At 40.4% G+C, this 26,161-nt stretch overlaps 2 protein-coding genes across 10 annotated transcripts in view; both read right to left on the bottom strand.

Annotated features, from left to right (window-relative positions):
* BIRC6 (baculoviral IAP repeat containing 6) overlaps positions 1-9,349 on the bottom strand; it is a 172,113-nt gene extending 162,764 nt beyond the window's left edge. For 4 of the 9 annotated variants that reach the window (XM_051783006.1, XM_051783008.1, XM_051783007.1 and 1 more), the window contains exon 1: positions 8,995-9,332. In XM_051783006.1, the coding sequence (XP_051638966.1) occupies positions 8,995-9,232 (238 nt within the window). In that variant the 5' untranslated portion in view covers positions 9,233-9,332. Of the gene's footprint in view, positions 1-8,994 lie in introns of all 9 variants that reach the window. The other 5 variants (XM_051783014.1, XM_051783012.1, XM_051783013.1 and 2 more) reach the window with 3 other exon arrangements.
* A 2,620-nt stretch (positions 9,350-11,969) lies between these two features.
* Positions 11,970-26,039, bottom strand: YIPF4 (Yip1 domain family member 4). Its single transcript, XM_051783089.1, has 6 exons — positions 25,776-26,039; positions 22,249-22,402; positions 20,084-20,255; positions 17,907-17,984; positions 16,010-16,123; positions 11,970-13,648 (listed from the first exon to the last, which is right to left on the bottom strand). The coding sequence occupies exons 1-6, from the start codon at positions 25,858-25,860 to the stop codon at positions 13,511-13,513; spliced, it is 741 nt and encodes a 246-aa protein (XP_051639049.1). The 5' UTR covers positions 25,861-26,039; the 3' UTR covers positions 11,970-13,510.
* Between the last annotated feature and the right edge of the window lie 122 nt (positions 26,040-26,161).

The following is a 26,161-nucleotide window of genomic DNA, read 5'->3' as shown; positions in this document are numbered from 1 at the left end:
ACGTTCAAAGTTAGTAATTAATGACTCCACACCTAACTGGCAGCCAGTTGAGTGGCATTCAGTGAAACTCGATATGGTTTACTATCTTCAGTGGCTTGGATAATGGGACAGGCTGTACCTTCAGTAAGACTGAGGATGATAGGAGATGACTGAGGGCAACTGATGCATTAAATGGAAGGGCTGCCTTTCAAAAGGATCTCAAAAGACAGAGAAATGGCTTGACACACATCTCCTGATATTCAATGAAGACAAACACAATGTCTTACACCTGGTGTGGAATATAACCCCATATAGCAAGAGAAGCTGGGGACCAACTGTCTAGGTGGCAACCCAACAGAAAGAACTTGGGGATCCTGATGGACAGGCTGAACAAGAGGCAGCAGTGCATCCTTGCAGCGACAAACTTACCACAGAGGGGATCAAGGGAGAAGATCCGTTTCCTCTAATCAGGAATGTTGAGCTCACATGCAGCTTCGCTCCTCCATCTGAGATATCAACACATATTCAAGTCCCAGGAAGGGCTACTAAGACAGTTAGAGGGCTGGAGCATACAAGACGTGAGGAAAGACTGAGATAACTGGGCTTGTTCAGTCTGCAGAGAAAAGGTTTAGGAGGAAATCTAACAGCAGTTTTCCATTACTGCAGAAGTAGTTCAACAGCTATGTTAGACTGCAGAGTCTACCTACTACTAAGTCTACCTACCTACTACCACCTTTCTCTTTTGGACATTACTTTTAAAAAAAAACCCACAAGGGTTACACTGAACAAGAACTAATCACACTGGATCAGAGGAAAATGTGCCTAACTCCACAGTTTGTCCAAGATGGCTGTCTAAGATAGTGGTTAGTGAAGAATTTAAGAAAGGATAGGTATACAATGGCTCTTCCCTGTAACACTCTCAGCCCCAGCTAATCTGCTCAGGGACCTTCTGCAACAAAAGGGATTTCGTTTTTCATAGTGACCTTGGATAGGTTTTTCATCTATGACTTTGTCCAACACTGTTGTAATTCCACAAACACATAGTATCCACAATGCCCTGTAGCCAGGAGCTCTACATTTTACTATTTCTCAGTTATTTCTTCTGATGCCCTCAGCTTTTGTACTAGAACAGTCAATTCCCAATTTACATTTCTCGCATGTCCAGAATTTTGCAAACCTCTCACTCTCTTACCTCCCCATTCCGAATCATCCCCATTATCTTTTTAAGACTGAATATTGCTTCACATGCATAAACCATTCCACACCTTTAGTTTCTAGTTCTGTTATATTCTTTTTGCAACGGAAATATCGAAACTGCACACAAGCAGGCATTGAAATAGACTTATATTATTAGCTGGGTTTTTGACAACTTCTCTAGCAATGCCTTATATGATAAGAACTGAGCAATTAGCTGGTATTTCATATTCCTAGCACAACTTCAAGACCTCACTCTGGCCTTACGAGTTAGTTCAGACCCCAGTACACCAGACTTCAACTCTACTAAATTCTTATGAGTACATCAAATTAATTAAGTGCATGCATTCTCACATTCTCCTAATAACTGCTTCTACATAGGAAAACTGAAGTAGAACAGACTAGATTCATGCATGTTTAATTTATATTTAAAAGTGAAACTATTCTTTAGAGAAGTTGGCAAAATTGAAAGGCCTTGTATGTTTGAAACACTCATTTGCAGCCTCAGGATATTTGAACATGGTGACTACGTAAGTTTAACTTCAGTTCTTTCACTAGAAGGGAAAATTCAGAAAAGCTAACTCAAGTTTGGCCGTGCCAGGCTCTCTCTACAGGCAATGGAACCAAGCTCCTCCAAAAGTTCAGAGTAAGGACTTTTCCTTTCTCTGTATTGCATGGAGAGAGAACCTAATATTATTTGTTGAAAAATGCCAACCTTGTTATATGAAAGCAATAGAAAACCAAACAGGAAAAATCCATTATTATAAAAAGTCTATCAAGCAGTGTCACATCTCATCATTTACATCACAACATAAATCTAGGATCCAGAAGACAGGTCTACTAGAGTCTACCACAGTATTTCTCCACAAAACCCACAGTGCCTTCTTGCACTCCAATTAAACACTCTCCAGTCTTCACTGCCATCTTCCCAGCTTCCCACTGTCATCCAGCTACTCCATCATAGTTCTCAGTCCCATCCTTTACCCTCTCAGCTCTTCCTTTCACTAAGGAGTTTTTTGAGTCTCTGTAGCCTGTTGCCAGTCAACAGAGTTTACCCAACTGTTCTCCTACAGCTGCCAAATGCTCAGATGAGATCCTGATTGCTTCACACTCAGGTCAGAGAAGTGCAGGGGATCAAACAGTTTTCCCTCTACAAACTGCACAGGGGACTGAAGAACTGCCAAGAAACTGTACGCTATATAAGCCTTCATTAACCAGCACTTGAGACTGGATATGTTTTCACTACTGCTACCAATTTTCAAGACTACTTAATTGATAAGCAAATTCCCCCCTAAGTTACACATTAAAAAAGTTATCAATACTCACTGAGCTGCCCTAGCAAATACCTCAAGAAAATCTTAAACATAACAGTGCTTATATTCATATGACAGATGAGTTATTATTTCTATAATTTTACACTTTTAAACTTATGCTAAACAACGTTTATTGTGTATAATTCTTTTCCATGGAGCGCTCTTTCCCCAACAAGCACATGACATCTTCAAAATAAATGTTTTGCGGACTTCCTATTTACTTTTTGGCTAGCAGTGTACTCCGGGTCCTTACTAAATCTTGATACTCTTCCCAAAGACAAGGTAGCAAAGGAATTGGGCCAATACACAATTCAGAAACCAAAAGAAGCTGCAAGTGTTAATATTCATGTGTACTTCACAAATGAAAGAACTGAAGGCAATAGCTGTTCTTTTTTGAATCCTCTACTCAGTGACAAGCACTCATCTGGTGATTGCAAGCAGTCGTTGCAATTAAGAGAGCATTAACTATTTAAAGGACAGCTTTCTAACAGCAGAAAGCAATACAGTGGCATCACTTAGGAACCATCAGGAAAGTGAACTGATCCGTGTGTAAATTTTTTATTTAAAAATTAAAAAAAAATGGTGAGCAGTTACTGATCCCAGTGAAACAGAAAACACACAACAAGCTATCTCACATGACCTTGGGCATGATACACTAAAAAGTTGTCCAGGAGTCCACATGGTTGTAAGCCCCATCTCCAAGACAGCCTAAGAAACGTTTTTGAAATGTCATACTGCTAGTGGAAAATTAAAAAACCCTTGTAACAGCAAGGATGGACAGGTTTGTTCCCTGATTTTAAAGTCACTTGGAAAGAAAACCTGAAATAACAGAACAACAAATCAGAACAACAGATCAAAAAATCAGATACAATCATTATTAAAAAAGAGATTAAGGTGAATTTTCAGTCTAGGACAGATTTTTCTTATACTCTGTCTTAAAAAATCCTAGATGTTCTATTTTCACTTAAGCTCAGTTTATGAATATCAATGCAATAGCAACCATAAAAATATAAACAATATAACTAAAGACTCAGAAAGTGGTTCTACTGAGCCAGCTAACATTATGGTGGGCTGCCAGAAATGACCAGCTATAGGACAGGAGAGTGTACTAGATCCAAATCACTCATCACCAGAATGTCCCTAAGAGTAAAAAGGTCAGGGCTTTTAAACATCACTAGGCTGGGCACTCAGAAGCAAAAGTGCTCTCAATGTTTTCCCTACTTCCAGTCCAACAGAGAGTCACCTGCTTCCTTTCATAATGTTCTAGACTCGAACTATCAATTATCTGTCAGAATATATTTCTGCCAAGTTTCTTCTACATTTTACACAACACATGACTGGGAGCTGAGCTGAAGGGCATGTCATATAAGCATATTAAAAGCTGACTTGACCAAAGTTGGATCACAATCAGCATTGAGGGTGAAAGTCAGTTTTTTCCTCTGAGAATTCTTCCTATCAGTGAGAAATTCCTTAACTACCTGTGAGATAATTGGGCCAGGGAGTCAAAATTCAAATCCCTGACAAAGAGCACAGTATTCCATTTTGGGTCACTAAGAAGCATTTAAAGATTCATCTTTCTGCAGAAGACCTTCAAAATCCATATGCAGAGGTTTATGAAATTTCTGATTATCTGACATTAAAGCATTCTGCAACTTTTAATAATACTGCACTACTGTTGCAATGATAACCATGAATCCATCAGTCCAGATATGAATGACCTGCCAATAAAATGAAAAAATGTGCTACCATGCCTGGCAACATAACATATGCCTGCACTGCTGCCTGTTGTAACATCTGAGTCCCTGTAAGAAAAACAGAAATGAAAACATCCCTTTAAAGGCATGTGAAAAGAAAATATCTCTACTTTTACTCTATTTTAGCTTCTGCAGAAGATAATCCAGATGTGCTTCAACAGAGCCTGGAAATATCAATTAACAGCACCTTGACAGTCTGGCAAGATGCCTGGCAAGCAAGAAGGGATATTTGACATACTCTGATTAAGCTACCAGGCAAATGGAGCTCACAGCAGTTTAGAATCATTGCTGGTATGAAACACTGAACTTAAAACTAACAATTCTCCTATTCTGTTTTTAAAGTCCTTAAGGTTCCCCACGAATGAACTTACGATCATATAAATCAATGGAATGATCTCTTTGAGAAGTACTTCACCCAGATTAGCAGTCACCTGAGTACACTCAAATGCAAGGTGGGCTGCAGCAAATCACTAGATATTTGACAGTATTCCCCATGAAATGAGAAAATAAACAAGGAGAAAATTCTGTACTAAGAGCAACAGGCTTCATTATTACTAATTTTTTGTTTCATAATCAAATGAAAGAAAATAATAGACAAGGAGATGAAACTTGCCCCAATTTTGAGTAATGAAGGAGACAACTTGAGCAGTATTACCAGTGAGTTTCAAACAGTTGAAACTGCTGATGGTGTCTTCAAATAATTCAGGTGTAGAATTAGATAGCAGAATATCCCAACAGTTTCCTCCTAAAGATTATTACAAGAAGTGTAAACTCTATGACTTCCAAGCTGCAAAAGAAAATCTTGTTTTCCCTTCTGCATCACATGGAAAAGAATCAAAAAGAAACAGAGCTGGGTATCCCTTGAGAGATTTCCAAGGCACCATAATTTGAAATGAGATGGCTGAAGACAAACAAGACTTCCCAAAAGGGATCTCTGACAGACAGACAATGGTGTTGAACTTGCTGGCACAGGTGAGCCTCGTGGGCTGGGATCTATTTACTTCTATGTTCTTCTGATGGAGGAACAGTAGTTGAGGGCCTCTTGTGCTAATGCAACATCTCTGTTTCCCCTGCAGGAACTGGTATATGTATAATGACTATGTCCTTCCCTGTACAGATTCAGAAGTCTCTATTTTGATTCCTGTTAGGGTTTCTACAGTAATTTAGAAGGCCTTAGCTACAAAATACTGTGCATTTTAGCAAATGAGGCTCTGAATCAACTGCTACCTCAAATTAATGTAGACAAACTTAGAGGAACATTCAAAATGGTCACTGTTCATGTGACAGCACATTTTAGATTCTGCCCAAGCTTCTCTGGGAATTATAGCACTCTCCCAGTTCAGGCAGTTTTCTTATTTTGTTTGTAAATAGAAGGAACTGATAAATCAAACATCTCTATGAACACTAAGAGTCACTTGAGATTATTCTGGGAAGTTTGTTTAGATTATTTGGGATTTTTTTGTTTGGCTTTTTTGGTTTGCTTTTTTTGAGGCAGAGGAAAAGGCTCACCCTTAGTGCTGTATTTAGAGATTGCTCATTTATGCTTTTCGGCTACCAGTGTTCAACTTGAAACTGAAACCACAAAAATATTTAAATGTCTACGAGGGAAAATAAAGCACTTGACAGACTTGCATGGCAGATTCAAAACTAGTCTTGACTAACCACTACTAGCAAACAAACAGAAATGCATAACATCTAGAAATCACAATTTTCCTTGCACTCCCAGTCTGGCTCTCTGAAATGCACACCACATGTGCAACAGTCTTAATACAATAAAAAGGACAACCTTGTGACCAAGTAAGACAGAGTTTAATGCAAGTGTCACCTGATTTTCCCCCTACTTTTATTCACTACTATGTTCTGGGCTGTTGCAAATGATCACCTGGTCCTCTTGAATAGGCCTACAGGGCTCACACAGGGAACAGATTAAACGTGATCACACACTTTCAAGAGATAGATCTGATGAAGATTCAGTATAATCATAATCCTCACTGAACTCCTACAGTTTGGGCTCAGAAGAACAATCCCTGCATCATCACATACGTTAGACCAGTGATATTCACATCAGAAACTGAGGGACACAGACCACATCCAAGTTGTCTTTTGGCTGTGAATCTTTTGCATTGCTCTTTTACACACCAAAGAGCAACCTGCATTTACATTCTAAGGAAGGCAGCCTCCATTGCTCTACCAGATTCAGCATTCCACAGGTTCAGTCTTTTCACAGAGAGTGAGCTCAAAGCTTAATATATATTTCCGCGTTGGACTGGGACTGCACACTAAGGCTTGGTGGCGTTTCTTTTTCTCCCCTGTCCTGTCTTGATGGGGGATTCTTCTCTTTGCTCTGCTTTCTAGAAAGAGAGGCCTGCTACAGTTTGTTTTTCCTTGGGTAAAGATTTCTGTCCAACACAAATCTTTTGGCAGGGCAAAAGACCTGCAGCCTCAATTACCAAGGAGGACAAGCAGTCTCCCAGGAGAAGCAGTTTTAATTCCTAGAGACTCTATTTTTAGTTATAGCACCAGAAGTCCCTGAAGCAACAATATCCTTTGACCTGTCATTTATGGCAGGGGAGGGAGCAGCAACAGAGTTGGTCTACAGGTCTGAGTGTCCAACTACTACTATCCTACATTACAAGAGCTCATGCTGTACAGAGCAGGCACACATCAGAGAGCAGCTGAACTTCCTTTTCCTTCTCTTCCCATAGGCAGGCTGAAGAGAGAGAGAACAAGAGTGAACAGTGTTGCTAATAGCCCCAACAGACACCAACTGCTGAGATGGACCAGATTTCTGCCAAGTCTGAATCTAAAAGAAAACTCAGCTAAAGTTTCTTCAAACTAAACTGAGGTTATAATTTTTTTCCAGTAATGTAATCATCAGCTCTACCGCACAGATAAAATTTGGGTAGATTGCAAGCAATTCTGTTGTTTTATGTGAGGAGGAGTATAATCCATCTTTTACAGCCATGCTGTCAAAGAGAAGACTGACACTAAAGGAAGTATACATGACTGAATACACGTAACAGAAGCAAAGCAATATGTTATTTTCAAATAGTTACTATTTAGGGGAGAATTGCCATTAGCATTTTGAATACTAAAGCAAATCCTTTGCAAGGATTTTATCACGGCACTTTGATTTACAGTTAACTTCTTTTTCTGTGCCTGAGAATTAAACATCTCCTACACAGACAACCAATTACAAAGGAAGTCCTCTATTTATGCCCCCTTCATTCCACAACTTAAAAGCAATCATCAAATTCCTGCAACAGCTTGAAGAAAAGAAATTAAGGTATTAAAAAAAAGCGCGTTAGGAGACAGCACGGTAGAAGAAAGGGAATTACAGAAGCAGAGTGATCTGAACCCCAAACAATGCAGGAAACACCACACAAGAGCCTCATTTTCCATACGAGCAACTGACAATAAAAACAGCCGGCACCTTCTTAATAATTCCACAAAACCTTCTTTTTAATTGCCTCAAATGCTTAACCTTTACACACAACGTACCAACTTAAACTCATGAAAGGAAATCACCGATTTTTGTCCTGTTCTCTTCAGTCTGACATTGCAACAAAGTTGCTGGATTTCGGGGTGAAAGCATGCATATTGCATAGACTGTGGCATCCCCTTATGGTTCTAGGCATTACTGTACCACAATCAGGCGGTAAACAACCTTTCATCAACACTACTCAAAGGTACATCTATTAGCAAGACACAACTGTAAGAACCTGAATGTGGAAACACAAAACTGGTAAGAAGTGTATCTTTCTATGCCAAGGGCTGGACTCACAACATGCCAAATAACCCTAACCAGCACCCCATCAATATTCGGACAAGTACCACAGTCTAAGAACCATTAATGAAAACGGAACAAAAGCTGTTAATTGCATGTGAATCTTTTTCAACAGAGACAGTTTATCAACAGTGTAAAAACACTAATGGTCAACACAGAAAGTTGCTTCATAGTTATGGAGATGCTACAGTCAGCCTCCACTAATTCAGTACACAATAGCAGGGATACTATTACTAGCACCAGAGACAGTCAGGATAGTCAGCAGCCTGAAGAACTATCCAAGTTTATATAAAAATGTATCATCAAATAACGATGAAAGATTCTGATCTTAAATAATTCTAAGCTGTAAGACAAATGACACTTTTGAGAAGTACACCTTCTTAACAAACCCAGAGTAAGGCTTAATAAATAAATTACTACAGTATCACATATCAATTAGAACTAGAACTATGCCTGTCCTGTCTAACATGCTGCTTCCAATCTTTGGAAGGTTCAACGTCATGTGACCCAAAGGAACACCTGAAGAGCTAAAATAAAAACACATAGCCCTGTACACCACAGCCTTTCACCCCCATTTAATCTTTTAGTAACCACGCCAACACATTTTGCAGAAGAAAAACACCTCGGCGCTGTCTACACGAGTATTTCTGCCCCAAAGAGTAGAACACAGAATCAATTAGGTTGGAAAAGACCTCTGAGATCCCCGAGTCCCAGCCTATGGCCGAACATCACAATCTCAACCAGAGCATGGCACCGAGTGCCATGTCCAGCCTTTCCTTAAACACTCCCGGGGACAGAGACTCCACCACCTCCCCGGGTAGGGGAGGCCGTTCAGGCCAGAGAAACAAGGAGGGGCGACAAAGAGCCAAGGGGACTCCCCAACACCAAGGGGACGAGCCGAGCCAGGCCTCTCCCTCCCGAGGTTGCCCCCGCCCGCCGCGACACCTGTTCCCGCTCGCCCGCTCACCGCCGAGCGCGGACGCCTGCAGCGTGGCCCCCGAGGTGCCATCGATGACTTTGATGGCGCCGCGCGCGGTCACGGCCAGGATGGCGTTGAGCGCCGGGTGGTAGCAGAGGCTGCAGAGCCCGTCGGCGTCGCAGCGCAGGCAGCCGTCCCGCAGCAGCACCCACTCGCAAGACCCCGGGCCGGGCCCGGGCCCCGCCGCCGCCGTCGCGGCCGAGGAGCAGGAGGCCGCCGCAGCCATCTTCGCGGCCGCCGCCGCCGCCGCCCTCAGGACAAGAGGCCCGGGGGGAGTCGCTCAGTGACAGTCCCTGGAGCCGCCGCGGCCGCCGCCAGTCACCATCCGGGTCCGGGAGAGGGGGAAAGGGAGAGAGAGAGCGCCCGCGTGAGCGGGAAGTGACACAACCGCGCCGGATGCGGAACCGACCGCCCGGCCCGGGGGGGGAAGGGAGCCGCTCGGCGCGGGCAGGGCCGGCGCGCGGGCGCGGGGGGGCGGGGCTACGCTTTGCGCGCGCGCCCGCGCGAGCCCCCGCGCAGGAGGAAGGAGGCGGGAGCGCGCAGGGAGCGGGTCCCGCCTCGGGGCGGCGGTCGGTCCCGGGAGGGGCCGGGGAGCTGCTCCGCTCTGGCTCCCTGCCCGGCGGGGCTGGAGCGCGGCCAGCCGGCCCTCGGCTGTCCCCGGCTCTCGGCTGTCCCCGGCCCTCGGCTGTCCCTGGCCCTCGGCTGTCCCCGGCTCTCGGCTGTCCCCGGCCCTCGGCTGTCCCTGGCCCTCGGCTGTCCCCGGCCCTCGGCTGTCCCTGGCCCTCGGCTGTCCCTGGCCCTCGCCGCTGCTGTGTCGTTACCGACTCGGACAAAAGCCGGGTCGCAGGCGGGCGAGCGCGTTGGCCGCCCCCCGTCTCGGGGAAACCGGAGCGGGGATTTGCGTTTCGTACCCCGGCTCCGAGACTGGTTTTGTACGCGAGCGATGCGAGCGAGCCCCGGTGTGAGCGGCCTCCAGCGCCGGTACCAAGGGACGGAGCCACAATCCCACGGCTCCCTCCCGGAATGCGCTCGGCCCGCGGGAAGGGTGTCCCTGGCCCCGGGTCATTGCACCTGTGACAGCATTTTACTTTGAAGCAGTGCTTCAAAAATGACCTAAGTTTAATAAAACCTTTTGTATTTTGTTAAGATTTTCCCTTTTCACCCACTAGAATGTCAGTGCAGTTCGTATAGCTCAGCCTACCTGGATGCATTACTTTTTATCTCCCATAGGCATTATTTTATTTAAGTGACGTGTTATACTAAAATATTTCAAAATGTTTTTAGGCTACTGATGTTCGTAAATATATTTTTAAAATATAATTAAGTTTCCTACAGAATATTTTTATTAGAAGGACCCAAACTAGCAGAGGCTGCTGTAGCAGGAAAATGATTTAAGAAATGCAATGTGTAAAGAAAAACTAAAAGAACAAAACCAAACCAAACCCACAAGTATGTGTGCCACCCAGGCTAATCAAAATTGTCCTGGGAGTAAAATAAGCAGCTTTTAAGCCTGCTTCACTCCTTCAAGTAAAGCACTAGGGGTAGCGATAACATTCACAGCAGATCTCAAGCTGTATGTTGTCTCCTCATCATAACAACTGGTTTCACGCACTTTTCAAGTAAGCATAACTTTTCTGATACACAGCAGAGTATGTCTGATGGGTAGAAGAGGAAAAAAGATATGTACATGTCTAGCTGCTCTGTAGAGATCATCCAAAAAGCAAGTCTAAGGTGTGATACCCATGTCTCCACCTCAGAAGGAGGTATTGCATCTCAGAAAGGCAACTGTTTTGCTAGATGAATATGCTTTAAGTTTCCAGTTTTGACAGACTGAAACAGTATATATATTATCAAAAAACTTCTTCATAGCCTCAAAGCTATTGATGCTATATACATCCATATTTATCGGTGATATGTATGGGATTAGAGATGTGTCTTAATTAATCAATATTAATTATTCAGTATAAATTCAGTAAATATAAATGAGCTTCATACATTCTGTAAACAAGTTTAATTCAAAATTTTTATAAAATACATCTTGTATTTACACACATACCTTATCTAAAAATATGAGTTTGTTGAATGCAAAGTTATTACAAACTATCAGAACCATTTGAGAGTTGTTTGTACATATTTCTTGCACAGCATATGCAAAAGGTGACCCTAGAGACGCTAAGATTAAAAGGTGCAAATTTGCAATTGTGTACAAAATATGTACTATGTTAAGTGCATATCTACATTGCATATTACACATGTGCCAAGTCTGTGGAAAGGAACAGTTATAACTGCACCTATAAATTTCACAGAAAATTAATGTAGAGGAAATTGAGATACTCGGAGACTCAATAGAACATTCTTGCATCCTTTCAATATTCATAGTCATTTCAGATGCATGGGATCCATTACGGACACCTCACAAACAACTATGCAAAGAGGAACTAAGCTTAAAGCTCTCTGGCAGCCCAGTAACCTAAATATGTCCTTGCCCTTCACCTTGTGGGGATGGTAGTTAAACATGTATTTACAGGGTCTGGGTGGAGTCTCATAACACTACTTGCATATTCCTGTTAAAAAAACAACATAAGTAATGAAAAAAACAAGGTAAGACCAGATTATCATGCAAGATTCCAAAGCTAATATGCTTTTTTAAAAATACACCATAACTTGTTTTTTCTTTTATTTTTTTTTTCAGAACGTTATATGAATGCTCTTAAAATACTTGCAGGTAAGAACTGCGTTGCTAGTATAAATTGGTTCAGTATGACTCTGCAGTAGTTCTACCAGAACTTCTGCAGAAGTCAAAAACCAGGTGAAAAGTCCATTGCTCTACAAGTTTTTCTCCTTTTATGTATTACAAGCTCAAGTATTACACTACAATTTACGTCCAGCATTAACTTCAAGTAGTTCCATTTAAAACCAACACAAGCATCAGCCAGGAAAGCAGACTGAATAAGCAAAAGGTCTGTGGGAGAGTTGGAATTTAATTATATATTTTGCATCAGTAATGACTGGTAAAAATAAGTTACCAAGATGGCAAGTTCCACAGCCTAAAAAGCTGAAAAGCTACAGTTCTGATATGGAAATATGTCCATCAGGGGCCAAGGACAGCCCTTGCAATTACCTTGTCATGGCTGATTTTTATTTGTAGCATTATAAAAAAAAGGGGGGGGATGGGAAACGCTTTTTTTCTGTTACCAAAAAAAAAAAAATTAAGAAACTTAAGATCTATTTGTCGATACCAAATACTGAAGATTGCAAATGCCTAAGTTAGTACCATGCAAAGTGAACTTCAGTGGACTTCCCTTGTGAAGATATCTTACCATAAGGACTATTACATAAGCAATCAACACAGTACACAGGAAATATTTAACATGTCATCACATTATTACATAATCCTTGGAGAGTCAAAATTAGCAAACCTGTAACTGTTACTAAGGCTGTAACTCTCCCTTGTTTAGTGGAGGGAGAATCTGGCTTTCCAAATCTTTATTTCTCTTTACAAGGGATCAATATTATTGGTGAGGAAAAAAATAGATGTGTGTTAAATACCGTGCTATTAAAAGCAAAACAGAGCAAGATGTTGTAAAACATAGTTAGGGAAGCATTATTTTTATTTTGTCATCATAAAATAACATTGTTTAAAGATCACACAAATTTGATAGATCATCTTTTTTCTCCAACACTAAGCCAGCACTAGAGCTGAGAAAGGTGCTCACCCATTTCTCCGTAAATTTATACTTTTAAGTAAAATAATTTGATTCTCTAAATATGCATTTTAATTAATTATGCCACACTGTAAATATCTTGCTCCTTTGGTCAGAGATAGTAAATGAAGACTTCAAATACTTGTATCTTCAATTTTTAAAAATCCAATATACATCCTTAACCAAGGAGTATTTACGGTACACACAACAATAGATACAAAATACACAGTATATACATGTTTTGAAAACAAATTGGAATTTATAAAAACTCAACAGCCAAATCAAAGTAATTGAGGCACTAAATTAAAAGTAGTATCTTCTCGTCTTGATTATACAGACTATTCTGTGAACAATCAGGACTGTTTCATAAATATATATTATCTACAGAATTTGCTGTGCCAAAAAAAGCCAGCTGTGTTTAAGCTCAAAAGAAAAATTGCACTTTGAGATTGTTACAGTTAACTTCTCATTTTTTCTTCTTGAATATAGTAATATGGTCCCAGTGCTTTTGGCACAGGTATTGAGTTGTGGTTTTGCTACGCGTTATTATAAAACACAAGGTTCTTTTATTTTGTTCATTAAAATCTGAAGAGTCTTAAACAAACCTAGAACTTTGATACAAATCTATATAGCTACAATTGCTTCATTAAATAATATACACAAATATGCTCTTCGATCTTAAAACATCTTGACAACTGGATACAAAACAGTCACTTGTATTAGCTCCGGCCTCCTCAACCTTACACATTATCAGTCTGCAAGTGACTAAAATATGGTTTCTGGCCCCATCTTACACTAGATCACACCCCAGTGTACAAGGACAGGAAATAAATGTATAATAAAAAGATAGGATAAATTAGAAGGGGTTTCTTGGTCTTGAATTCTTCTCCAACTAGTAATGATGCAGCACTGTATGCAGCCCAAAAGACTCCAAACAGCTGAAAAAGAAGATGAACAGTCTTAGCTGACACCACAAGAAAGTCTCACCAAATACCATGAAAAAAAATCACTCTCAATACAATTAAAAAGAAACTCTCCAAAAAAGATTTTGGGGGGAAGAACTCCACACACACAAATACAAAGTCTATACTATGCATTTTCATTGAAGTTTAGAGAAACAGAGCATGCTGTTTTTGCTTGAGACAGTTTTACTGAAGTGAGCAGCTAAGGATCTACAGTAAGTTTTCTCTGTGTAAGACATATAGATACCACAAAGCAAGCTGTAAGCTGTAATCTTACATACACCAAAAATTTGAAACCTCACTGGATTAAATTTCTTTCTACCTTGACTATCCTCAACTATTATCCCACACACATCTTCAAGCAAATAGTTACTATACTTGACATTTCCTCCTATAACATACACCAGAGAGTTACAATTAACATTTTTTATTTCAGGATTAATTTGGCTCATAAATTTTTCTTTACTTATGGTGCCCCCACCTCAAGATAACTGAACCTCATATTCCTATTCCTTTCAGGTGCAGTGAGAAGCCTGCCAAAATACAACCTTTATCACAGACTATATTGCTTACTAAATTGAGGGAGAACCAGCTTAAAAGACTGGTAGAAAGTAATATCACTTATGAATATCCACTAAGTTATATGAGGTCAGCATGCACGCTTTTAAAGAAAAAATGTCTTGAAGTCAGAGAACTTGATTCAAACCTCAAACTAACAAGATTAGAGCAAAAAGAAATCAGATGTTATTATCCTCTAGCAGCACCCTGAATATTAACAAAGAAGGAAAAATACTTAAAACTGAGTGGTATGCAAAACCACCATACTCTTCTGCAAAATACAAGACCAACAATGGGAGACAGAACAGGACCCCAGCAAAGAACTTTCTCCACAGTTCTGTCAGAGGAGCTGAAGCCCTTGAGGGATCATGTGGCCCATTTAACAATCACTGTAAAAAAACCAAACCAAACCAAAACAACAAAAAAAAAACCCAACAAAAAACCCCTAACCCACTACCACCAACACCACCAAACTGCATGTCATTGCATACTTCTAGTTTTGCTGCCTTACTCGAGGCTGCAGAGATGGACAAGAAGGACAATCAAGACTATGACTGAGTTCCCTAAGATACATTAGGAAAATTGCAGCAATTAAATCAACTGAGGTGCAGTGATTGCAACTGGAAAAGAACTGGCTGGAATTTCCCTATTTCACTGTAGGTTCCCCGACTTCAGGGCTGTGAAATTTTTCCCCAAGCACAGAGCTGCAAGAAGTAGTACTTGTCACAGCTTAAGTAGTTTTGGCCATATGGGACTTGTAATGCACTTTCATACTTATGGTGCAAAGGCAGGAGCCTCAGACAGATTCGCCCTGATGTTAACGTAAGACTGGTAATAGTAATCAAGTAACAGAAGTTTCATTAACATATATTTATTTTCAAGTTATATATTAGTTAACTGGCAAGTTAATGATTTACTTTCTGACTATCACTCAACAGTCATTGCAAGTTATAAAATCACAAATATAGCAATTTTTTTACTTATCATACACTTTAGTTATACTTCAATTATACTGTTTACCAGCAAGTTAGAAGGACAGAAATAATCAAATCAACAGAACAACTCCCCCAAAAGCATACAGCTTAGCTTATAACAGAATTTTCCCAGTTAACCTTTCCAGAAGTTCATCAATAACTTCAAAGACTCCCCAAAAGGGCTTTAAGAAGTATTGCAAGTGTTCAAGAACATTATGTAGTTCTATCAGGGAACGTTGCTGGTTTCATAAAAGGTGTCCAGCAGCAGGTGGTATCAGGCAGGTTATTCTTGTGCCTTACATTCCACAACTGTAAATCAGAACAATACTTACCTTCTCTGCAAAGAGTATTGAGAGCTTTGTACAGCTATACTATGGGAAGGTCTCAGAACAATGACTAATGTCATATTCATGCTAGAGCAACTAAAAATAAACTGGATGTTGGGGGAAGGGATAGAACAACTTATTTTCAGGTTCTTCATTCTGAGGTTTAATTATGCATCCTCTTGTCAAAATGAGAATCCTTTCTTTTTTAATGCAACTATTGGGGCATATCAAAATACTTAAATATAAGCTAGCCTAGTAACAACAGGTGTTGTTATAGCAACAGCACTGTATATCCCCAAGCACTCAGGAGCATTGAAGACAAAATTCACTTTCCACCATTAAACAAAAGGATCACAGAGCTTACATTGTAGTTCTAAAAATTCTGACACATCGTTATGTTTGAACATATTAATACTTGAAGTATTAGGAAAGTGACTTAAAATTAACCAAACAATTCTCAATAGACGATATGAACTTACTTTTATTAGGGTAGAAACAACTTCAAATGATCCAACCACCAAAAGTACAGGTGCTATGACAATGAGGGGAAGTAGGGAATATCCTATTACACCAAGAACTTGGCCATAAGCAACCTGAAATTTTCAAGCACATATAAATAAGCTTTGCAGTACTCAATCTTTGCCACCAAATGCAATTTGATCTTGTTATAACACTGTGAATAACGATAATAATGTCTTAGGTATTCATGAAATTTCAGCTAATGGAAGCTTGCTAGTGTGAAAATTGTTTCTGTATGCTACCTCCTAGAATTAAAAATACCTTGTCTTTTTCTGTTGTTGTTTTTAGACACTGTAAATGATAACTTTCAAAGGAAGTATTACACAGGTTAAATATGTAAATCCATCCACCCCTCATATTTTCATGTTCTGCCTTACGTGGTTCTCAACTGTCACTCTCCAAGGAGTGTCCATATGATACCTAGGAGCACAGAACTGCAACAGACCTCTTAGTTTGTCACAAGCAGCAAAGACATAATTTTCTGTATTAACATACTCATATCCATTATATATAAATAAATACATAAAGTACATGAACGCTCTTGGTGCCAGCGGAAGACCTAGACCTTGATCCCTCTAAGGCACAGAATTCTTCTGATTTCCACCTGAAATTTATTATGACTATCTTGAACAGCGTCGTTCAAAGTATTTCCGTGACTACTTTTAGCTTCAGAATGAAGTGTCTGATTTCCCCCATCAGAGTTTGAAATGTTCCTGGGCCCAGCTGTGCTTCTTGGATTTAACAGGAAAAATAGTGGTCTCTTGCAAGCACTCTTGTTGACAATGATCGCTCACAGTGAACTCTGCAGACCTATACTTTCTCCCCAGTTTATACATTCTGATAATTTCACACTGTGAGCCACAAAACAGACTGATTTAAGGGCACCTAGATTTTGTTGATATGCAGAAATACAACTCAATCACATTTATAAAAGCTTTCATGTTCACACGAGAAGACTACCAATTATGATTAAAAGGAAAATCTAAAAAATTTAAAGTAAATAACATGGTAAGTCTGCAACACTAGTGCATCATTAATGAAAGATGCATAGTAAAAATATAAAAATCAATATCACTGAATATTTAGTTCTTCATGACACAGTTCAATGCATTTTATTCTGTAGATACATTTTAAGAAGTTCTGCGCTCCTGACTGTTCCACTGTAGCTGTCTCTGGGCCTTGCTCCAAGTCATTTTTTGTTGTTTACACCTGAATTGATTAGTGACTCAATTTGTAAACAACTCAAGCAGCTATTCCAACTCTGCTGGTGCAAGCAGCTGGAGGAAGGAATTCAGGCCCAAACTTCAATTGGCTTTACAGTTGAGGAATATGCATTGGCTTTCATCCTTTAACAGGTTTGAACCGCATCAGGCTAAGGATGAAAACAAACACTGGTAGATGCTTTACCCACAAGGCCATCATACAACTGCTGTTAGGCCCCACTAAAAAAAAAATAATTAAAATAAATAAAGGACGGTGCATGAGCAGTGCACAGGAGGAGAAAGGGCCCTATTTAGGCCAGCGACCAAAAAATTGAAAGCACTTGTCCCTCCAGTTCTGGATCACAGGAAGCTGTTAGAATTTCTGGGACTCACAGTACAAACTTCCAGGTTGCTTGTCACTTCCAAGGACACCATCCATTGCACAGAAAGATTAGCTGACCATCTCTGTATTTTAGATTTTATTTTGGAGGCCAAGAACCTGAAATGTTGACTTTACACTTAGCAACTGCATCCATCCTTAGCTGGCTACAAGGTCCAAAGCCAAGCACTAAGAAAACTCAACTACTGCTGAAAAATGTAACCAAGAGGCTTTACATCACCTCTCTCTACATCCTTTTTGCATACAGGTACTTACTTCTCCTCCAAGAACTCTGGCCAGTAAAAAAATTGTCAAGGATCCAAATATCCAAATAGTTATAATCCAAGAAACAACCTTAAGAGATAAAGAACAATTCATTTATATTAATAATTTTCATTGTCAGAAAGGAAAACTCATTTCCATTAATCACTTCCACTGCAATCAAGGATTTTATTATGCAAAACTGAATTCTGAATTGCAGCAAGAATAGTTTTAGTTAGTAGCACAATGCAATTTGCAAACAAAATTAAGAGGTTACATTTACAGAATCACATTCATGGTAAATTTGGTGTACATGAAATGCACATGCAATGTGTTTTTTAAGTGTTGCAATAGGAATAGGAAGTTTAGCTAAAAGTACCCTAAGTGTCTTCACATCCCACCTATTACAATGTGTGCTCAGACCAATTTTAAAGTCAGCCCAACCAATACAAGGAGTTGGAATTCTCCTTGCACCCTTAAAGATGCCACTTTATTCAAAGAAGACAAAGGACTGCAGTTCTCAGTGGAACTTGGTGATGATCATAACTGAATAAAAAGCCCTAGACTCCTGGGACCAAACCTGTCATTATTTTTTTTGCTTCTTTCATAGTTCTGCTCTTAAGCTAAAGAAGAAATCTTAAAATCATTCTCTGGTTTCAAAGTAACTTAGCTATTTTTGGAGTTGAGTCACTGGGAGGACTAGAAATGAAGCTCTCCTTTTTGAAATGCCTTTTTAGAAGTAAACAACAGCATCAGTACAGTCCCTGTATTTCCAGTACTCAATTAAGTCAGTACTTAATCCAATACTTTGCTTAACTAAAAATTCCAGATTTCCAGAAGAATGAAATAGGGAAAAAGGGATAAAAATCACAGCATCACTTAAAAAAAACCTAAATAATGGCTTTATGCTATTTGTGAAAATAGCACATGGTCTCCTTTTATTTGCTGCTTTCCTCCACTGTCTAAAAGACGAGGATTGGAATAAAGTCTTAGATCAGGAGTGTTCATCTCTCTCCAGGTTTACAGCTCACTGTTCAGTTCACCCGGTCTAGCTGTTGTCAGTCACCCTGTTGCTAGCTGCTAGCTTTCCCTCCTCACTCACATATGGCACTCTTGCATCCCTATGGTAAACCCACTGCTCCTAAGAAACATTAGACCTAGTGCTCCTGTACAGGAGGTACACCAACTGCAGGAGGTAGTTCATCTGTCATGGGGTCAAGGAATGGTCCTTATTTTGCTGAGGAGACAGGTAAGTACCCAGAAGACTTGAGTAATACAGTGGTTTAGTCTACTCACTTAAAGCCTCATAGGGACAAGATACTAAGGGTGCATTCTTAGTCAGCATTTGGTACACCATACAGAAGCCAATTTTATTCCACCATTCACACAAATACTTTTATAAGCACTTTCTGCTCACTTACATATGGCTTATTGCTATACTTCATTGTATTTAAAACAACTGTAACCACATATATAAAGATTTCCAAAGCAAGATCACCTAGGCTTACATTCAAATTGTTATTATAATTGATAACACTTCTTTATTTTAATCTAAACATAAAGAAAAAAGGTAACAGTGTTTATGGAGGCCAATTAAATACGTGCAATGCCTCTGAATATCTATTCACCCTGGAGTTCAAAAGGAATTATGGAAAAAGTCTATTGACCAGAGGAAAGTTATTTGATTATAACTGAGTAGGGAGGACAAAACAGCAAATGGCAGTAATAAAGATTAAATATAGCAGATAACAGCAGTGATATAGTATGAATTAATCAAGGAGCTTTATTTGTCAGGGAATTAACACTTATGGCATCCAAACAAATGCTTTTCAGTAACATTTTTTAGCAATAAAAAGCAAGTTAACAAAAGGTCACAATTAAAATCGAAAGATTCAGTAATATGAATATAAACCCATTAGTATCAATCTGGTTCCTCTAGAAACCACATCTTTCCTTTGTTTTACTGTATAAAAACAAACCTGACATTTCATCATGATTAACTTATCCGTGGGCTATTTAATAAATTTCTTACTGCTGTCTTTCTACATATTAACTTGAGAAACAGTATTTGAAATGCCCCACATTAGTATGTGAAAAAAAGGCTTTCTACCTACGTAAGAATGCAAATTACTTAGTAATCATGTCCCCAGATTTAGCTTAGATTTCTTTTTAGGCAGAAAACTTACACCTACCTTAAATTGTCCATATAATGAAATCATTGAGAAGAAGAGGACAACTGCCAGAGGGCCCCAAAAGTCTGGATTGTCTCTCACTACCTGCCTGTTGAACCCAAGAGATGGCATAGGCATCAAAACACATCGAATTTTGTAGTAAATATCCTTCAGATCAATGTCAAGTTCTTCCCTGAAATTGTAAAGCAAGAGAGCATTACTAAACACCACAGCAATGGAATAGAGCATAAAAAAAATCAGTGCAGGGCATATAGTAGGTTTATAGAGCAAGTCCTAAGTTAGGTTGGACTTGATGATATCAGAGGTCCTTTCCAACCTAGTTGATGCTGTAATTCTGTGAAGTCCATTTATGAAAGTTTTGTAAAAGGCTTTGATTTTTGTGTTTTTTTCCCTCAGAAAAGATGAAGTGAGAAATAAGTGGAAAGACATGATTCATCACAATTTGTCTTTTTAAAAGAAAAAATTAAATAGTGCTCACTGAGTCTCTCAAGGCAATTTTTGGATTTCTATTACTGAAGCTACTTCAAACTGGTATTACTACATAAAAAACATTTTTCTTCCTGAATCTAAGGAGTACACTAAAAGCACCTATTTTCCTCCATTCATCTAAAAACGATGTAGAATTCCCATACTTTACTCTGAAGACTGTGTAACACAAATATTTGCTGTCTAGAAATAATTCTTTGTCATTGTCTAGGGCTTCTGACAGTTTCTTATGTGAATGAACAGTCTTTTCCATGAAGCTGACATATACCTCACCTAAGAAGGTAGCTGTAAGAGGAAACAAGTGTCTGTGAAATAGGCTGTCCAATGAGAAAGCAAAAAAAAAAACCACTCATTTTATTGAACAAAACATTTGCAGTGTAGCACCACACAGGTGAACTTTCCTTAGCTGGCTCCTGTTCTTTCGATCCTTAGTAGGATTTAGATTGCAAGACTTCATTATGGCACATGTTCTATGAGTAATCAAAACTGCATAAACCTGCATAAAAACTGCTTCATGAAAGTCAGATTATGGTCTTCTCTTTTAGGATTATCATATTCATCCTGTTTGCCAGAAATTGATAATTTCCCTGATGTGTTCTCCTCACTTAAAGCAATCAGCAGCTTAGAACACCTAGCTGTCTTTGAATCATAAGCTCGGGGTTTGTGGTGCAAAAAGTTACACAAAAGACAGAATTCATATGTTGTCATCTCAATACACCAGTCTGTTTCTTAATTAAAAGCTAGAAGTCTACAAAACAGACTTATTCACACAAGGAGCTATTTCCCCACACTTCAAACTAAAGTACTTCTCAAGTAGCAGTGTCATTACTAAGCTCTCCAGACACCCTTTCTCTCCCAAACTCTCATCTGAGTCCTCCAGAGTACTCTCTGTCTCACTTCAATTTTGTAAAGCATCATTATCTTTAATTCACACAGAAAAACACTGAGAATGAAGTTGCTTAGATGCAAAACAAGAACTAAGACCTAGGCTGCCTGACTGTGCAGTGTAGTAATCTTAAAATACAAACTTTCTCCAGCCAATCACACTTCTGTGTAAAGAACAAGGGATGCAGAGATTTTCGGTTTCAAGGACACTGTTGTCTTTCAACACTAGCATCCTTTTAATCTAGCTTTACAATAAAAGACAGCATCAAAGATTATAAAGTTTGTGCTACCTGGGTTCTAGCATCCCTACTATAATAACCTTGATTCAGAATGCTTTTGCTTCAGAGTAACTGACAGAATTGGCTTAGATTTACTTAAGAGAAATCTTTCCACAGGATTGTCTTAGCCTTTGATTCCTTGACAGTATTAAGAAACTTGCAACAAGAGTGCAAAAAATAGAAAGAATACAATCTCATTTTTTTAAACCATTACAGGATCAACAGATAAAGGCAGAAGACCCACAAAAGCTTTATACTTATAGAGATTAATAACATTTGATTTTACTTCCTCCTTCCTTCCTCCCTGACAGTGAATAACAAGCCTCTCTCATTACACTAAACACATAATGAGAAACATAATGTTTTCATTCTCGCACCAGCAAACACTCATTGGTCAATTCTGTCACACAGAATTCTAGTTACAGCAAAAGGCTGTGGGACAACGAGAGGCTACAAGTTGATTGTTTTTCCTATAGAGCTAATAAAGATAGATACCCCAAAATAATTACAACATACAGGAGTGGCTTGTTATCTTCTGGGTCATCATCTTCCACTTCCAGAAGCCAGCCATAACCTCTCTGTCTTAGGAATGTAGTCGCAGTAGATTCTTTGATGAATTCTCCTCCAAGATTTAACTTAACATCTGGAGTTGTTATGGAGCCACTCAGATCTTAGACAAAAAGGGAGAGAAATATAGATCTTTTTATGTCTTGCCAAAAGCCATTTGATTTCAGAAGTACTGGAAGATAAACAATATACATACAAAGCTACATGTGTTGGTCATCACCACGAAATATTCAAAGTTACAGAATAAAATTATACTTTAACAGATACATAATTGGAAAGCATACTTGTGGTTTTAATGCAATAGTACCACTGTTGGGTTAGGTCTCAAATTACTAGGCTTTAGGTTTTAGATGGGAATCTTGTTTTATGACACAGTGTTATGGTATGACAGAAAGGCTTCCACTTGTGCTGTATCATTAAGTGTTTAAAGGCACAAAAGGAAGTAACTAATAGTATCAACATGCTGTAAACTGTGGATTATTTTCTCTGACATATTCTACCTCCTTTGGAGCATACTTTTGCATAGTGGCATTGTTTCAGGCAAAAGAACTCCCTGTTCCTATGTGAAATTTTTCATAAGAGGAATATATCTGAAGATGTCTTCATTTGTAGCATGCCTTTAATATAGCTGAAAATGTTAGAGAAAGAATATTGTCAGAGATTCTTAGGCTCCAGCCAAAAAGAAATACAAGGAGTTCTCTTCAATATACTATGATCTTGCTCTGCCACAGTAGTAAACAAAACAAAGAGCAATTTATCTATGTTCTGGTTGTGTCAAAATCACTAATAAATATTAATTTTGTTTGCTTGTTTTATTCAGTTATATACAGATGAAATGTACAAAATAGTATCAGAAAATAAATGAAATTACTTGAAGAAAGAAAAAAATATATAAGAGGGGAATAATTATTCCTTTAGGAAACCATGGATTTGCATTATCTGCTAAAAAGGAAAAATACAAACAGAAACATGCTCATTTTTTGTACAAGGCTTATTACAAATATAATGAGAGACAGAAACTCTCTTCTCATCCAACAACTTTTCACCTCAACACAGAAAATCTTTTTTTGCCTTTCCATTGTTGTATGTTTTTCACGTGTAAAAGTTCCTCGGCACAAATTTTCCAAAACACCCAGCTATATAGCAAGTACTTCTGAAACATGTACTCACAGAGGTAAGTCAGGCCATAGTCACAGATTACATTTGTGACATCTTCTTTAAAAATGCAACACAGTTTTGTAGAAACAGAATTTGTATATGACAGAATCTCACACAGTCTTCAGCCAACATGTCTTAAGTGTTCACTGATCACTCACTATCTCAATTAATTAATCAGAATTCTCCTTCCCAAATCAGCTTGCTAGGCCACTAAAGCTTAAATTTAAGCTTCTCTACAAATGGTTTTCAATCATTTCATAATCATGAGAGTTCTCACCAGACTCAAGCAAAACCTTTCCCTGCTGTTTACAGAGGGAGGAAAAAACAAGTCTTAATGGCTGGGCATTAAGGTAGAAAAAGCCTCAGAAGTTTTCTCTTTGTCACTAGGACCCCTTTGTCATTTAAAAATATTTGTTTCTGCTACAATACAACACTTTCTGCAAGGAGACATTCTTGCTCTCTGTGCATAAATGCAGCTGTCAAACAAAGGAAACATAACATCCAAGCAGCCATTTATTTCTCCTTTCTCAGGGACAGCTAACAATCCATCCCGAGGAAGGAAAACTCCAACACTAATCTTATTTACCAAGACTCCTTTTAGCAGTCAATGATCAGTGGATACCTGCAAGTACACTTTTGAACTGTGAAACCTATGAACATGATCTTAAGTCTATTTTGCAAGACATGAAGCTGCAGAAACCAAGGTGGGGGGGGAATTGGTCACCTCCTCTTGTGTAGGCTGCTTTGAATGAGCTGAATAACAGAAGGGAACTGGGCACCGAAAAATCTGCCAAGAACTGAGGGCTCTGATGCGTCCTAGTGAGACTCTGGGTGCCTTCACTCCTGCTGTCTCAGGCTCAAGACCACAGAAGCAAAACCTAAGTCTCTCAGCTGCCTCATTTCAATCACACATTGTGAAAAACCAGTTTTCAAAACAGTCTTGGCTCTTAATTTTTAAAAAACAGTACAAGAGGCAAAACCACAAACAGTCTGTTCTTCATGCCGTATCTGTCCACTTAATTGAGAACACCTCTCCAGCAATCTTTCTGACAGCTCCTACCTCTCACGGAAATAAAATGGGGAGAAAGAACAGCTTATATTTTTATTTTTTTCATATGGATCAAGATTTAGGAAACATAAAAACTGGAGTGCAATGTGCTGTACTTTAGTTTTGTAATATCAAGCTGTTTATGTCTCATGTCTTCCTTTGCTACAGTAGGTATGTGCAGCACACAGGACTACACTTGAACGGGCAGGAGATCACACCTTGTTTGTGTTCATAAGGAACACAGAGCCAAGTCAGATTCAGCACAACCTACCAGAAAGGTGGCCATACTGGATTGGGTTCAGCATTGCCCAACAAATACTCCCAAGGGGAAAGCAAAGGTACATGGATGCTTTTTCAAGCCAAGGTGAAGAAGAAGAAAAAACAAACCAAACAAAACAGCAACAAAAAACCCAACGGCCACGACTGTAACTGTTGATCTGTATTTGTTTTCAGAAGGACTGGGAAATGCAGCAAAGAACAGGTATTCTACAGTAATTCTTTCACTTCAGCAATTCTTTTCCAGGGTAGGACACATGAGCAAGGATTTATGTGATTCCCTAGTCACAACTGTATGAGTAACTAAATACATACATAAAAGCAGAATGCTTGTTGTTTAAATGGGGAGAGCCCAACAGATCACTCTCCACCAAAATAAGTTTGCCCAGTGTTGACTCCCATATGTTCGGTTTTGCTGTACATGGCATCCTGGTGCACCACTGCTATTTGTGCAGCAGTTCAGCAGCGGGCCACACTTCACCCCCTAAATTATACACAGGGCTTCTTTTTCTCCCTTATGACGGTGCTGAAACGAGACACGACGCAGGCACGTCGGCACAGCATTTCAGCAAACGCGAACACAGGACACAATCTTCTACAGACACCGAAGTGATTTCCCAGCACCGCGGGAGAGCGGGAGGGGCGGTCAGTGACAGCGCTGGGCACGGCTGTGCCAGGTCTGGGCACAGCCTCGGCCCCGGCTCTCGGAGAACGGGACACACGGGGCGCCCCGGCCGCCTGTGCCACGCTGGTGCTGCCGTGACGCGGGGCACACGACAGCGGGTCGCACCCGCCGCAGCGGCCCGAGGGCAGCGGCCACCTCGGCCACCCCGCTCCGCCTCCAGCCACGACACCAACCCAGGAGGCGGCGGGGAGGAGGGCAGGGAAGGCCCCTCCCGCCTCGGCGGCCCGGCAGCCGCCCGCCGACGCGGGGCCCCGCCGAGCCCTTCTCTCCGGACAGCGAGCGAGGCCCGACCCGCGGCCCCGCGCTCACCTTCGGCGTCCGCCGAGGAGACGAAGGTGAAGTCCCCGCTGCTGGGCGCGTAGAGCGGCGGCTGCTGAGCGCCCGGGGGCTGCATCTCCCCGCCCTCCGCGGGGGCTGCGGGGCCGGTGAGGGCGGCGAGGGGCGAGCGGGCACCGGGGCCTGGGGCCTCCCGGGTCCCTCCTGCGGCGGCGGCGGCGGCACCGAGCCCACGGCGCAGCCGCCTCACGGGGCGACAACAAGCGGCGCCGCCCCTGCCATTGGCTGCTCGCAAGGCGCGCCCGCACTGGCCGGCGGGGCTCCAGCGCTCACTGGATCCGGCTGTCCCGGGCAGTGAGGTCACTTCCACCCCGATGTAAGGCTCCTCCTGATGGGACGGCACGCGGCTGTTTCCCCCC

This window comes from Manacus candei, unplaced genomic scaffold (genome assembly GCF_025592945.1).
Source record: "Manacus candei isolate 608988 ecotype Guabito, Panama unplaced genomic scaffold, ASM2559294v1 h1tg000017l, whole genome shotgun sequence".
Classification (NCBI taxonomy): Eukaryota; Metazoa; Chordata; class Aves; order Passeriformes; family Pipridae; genus Manacus; species Manacus candei.
This window is presented reverse-complemented; position numbering and strand designations above follow the sequence as displayed.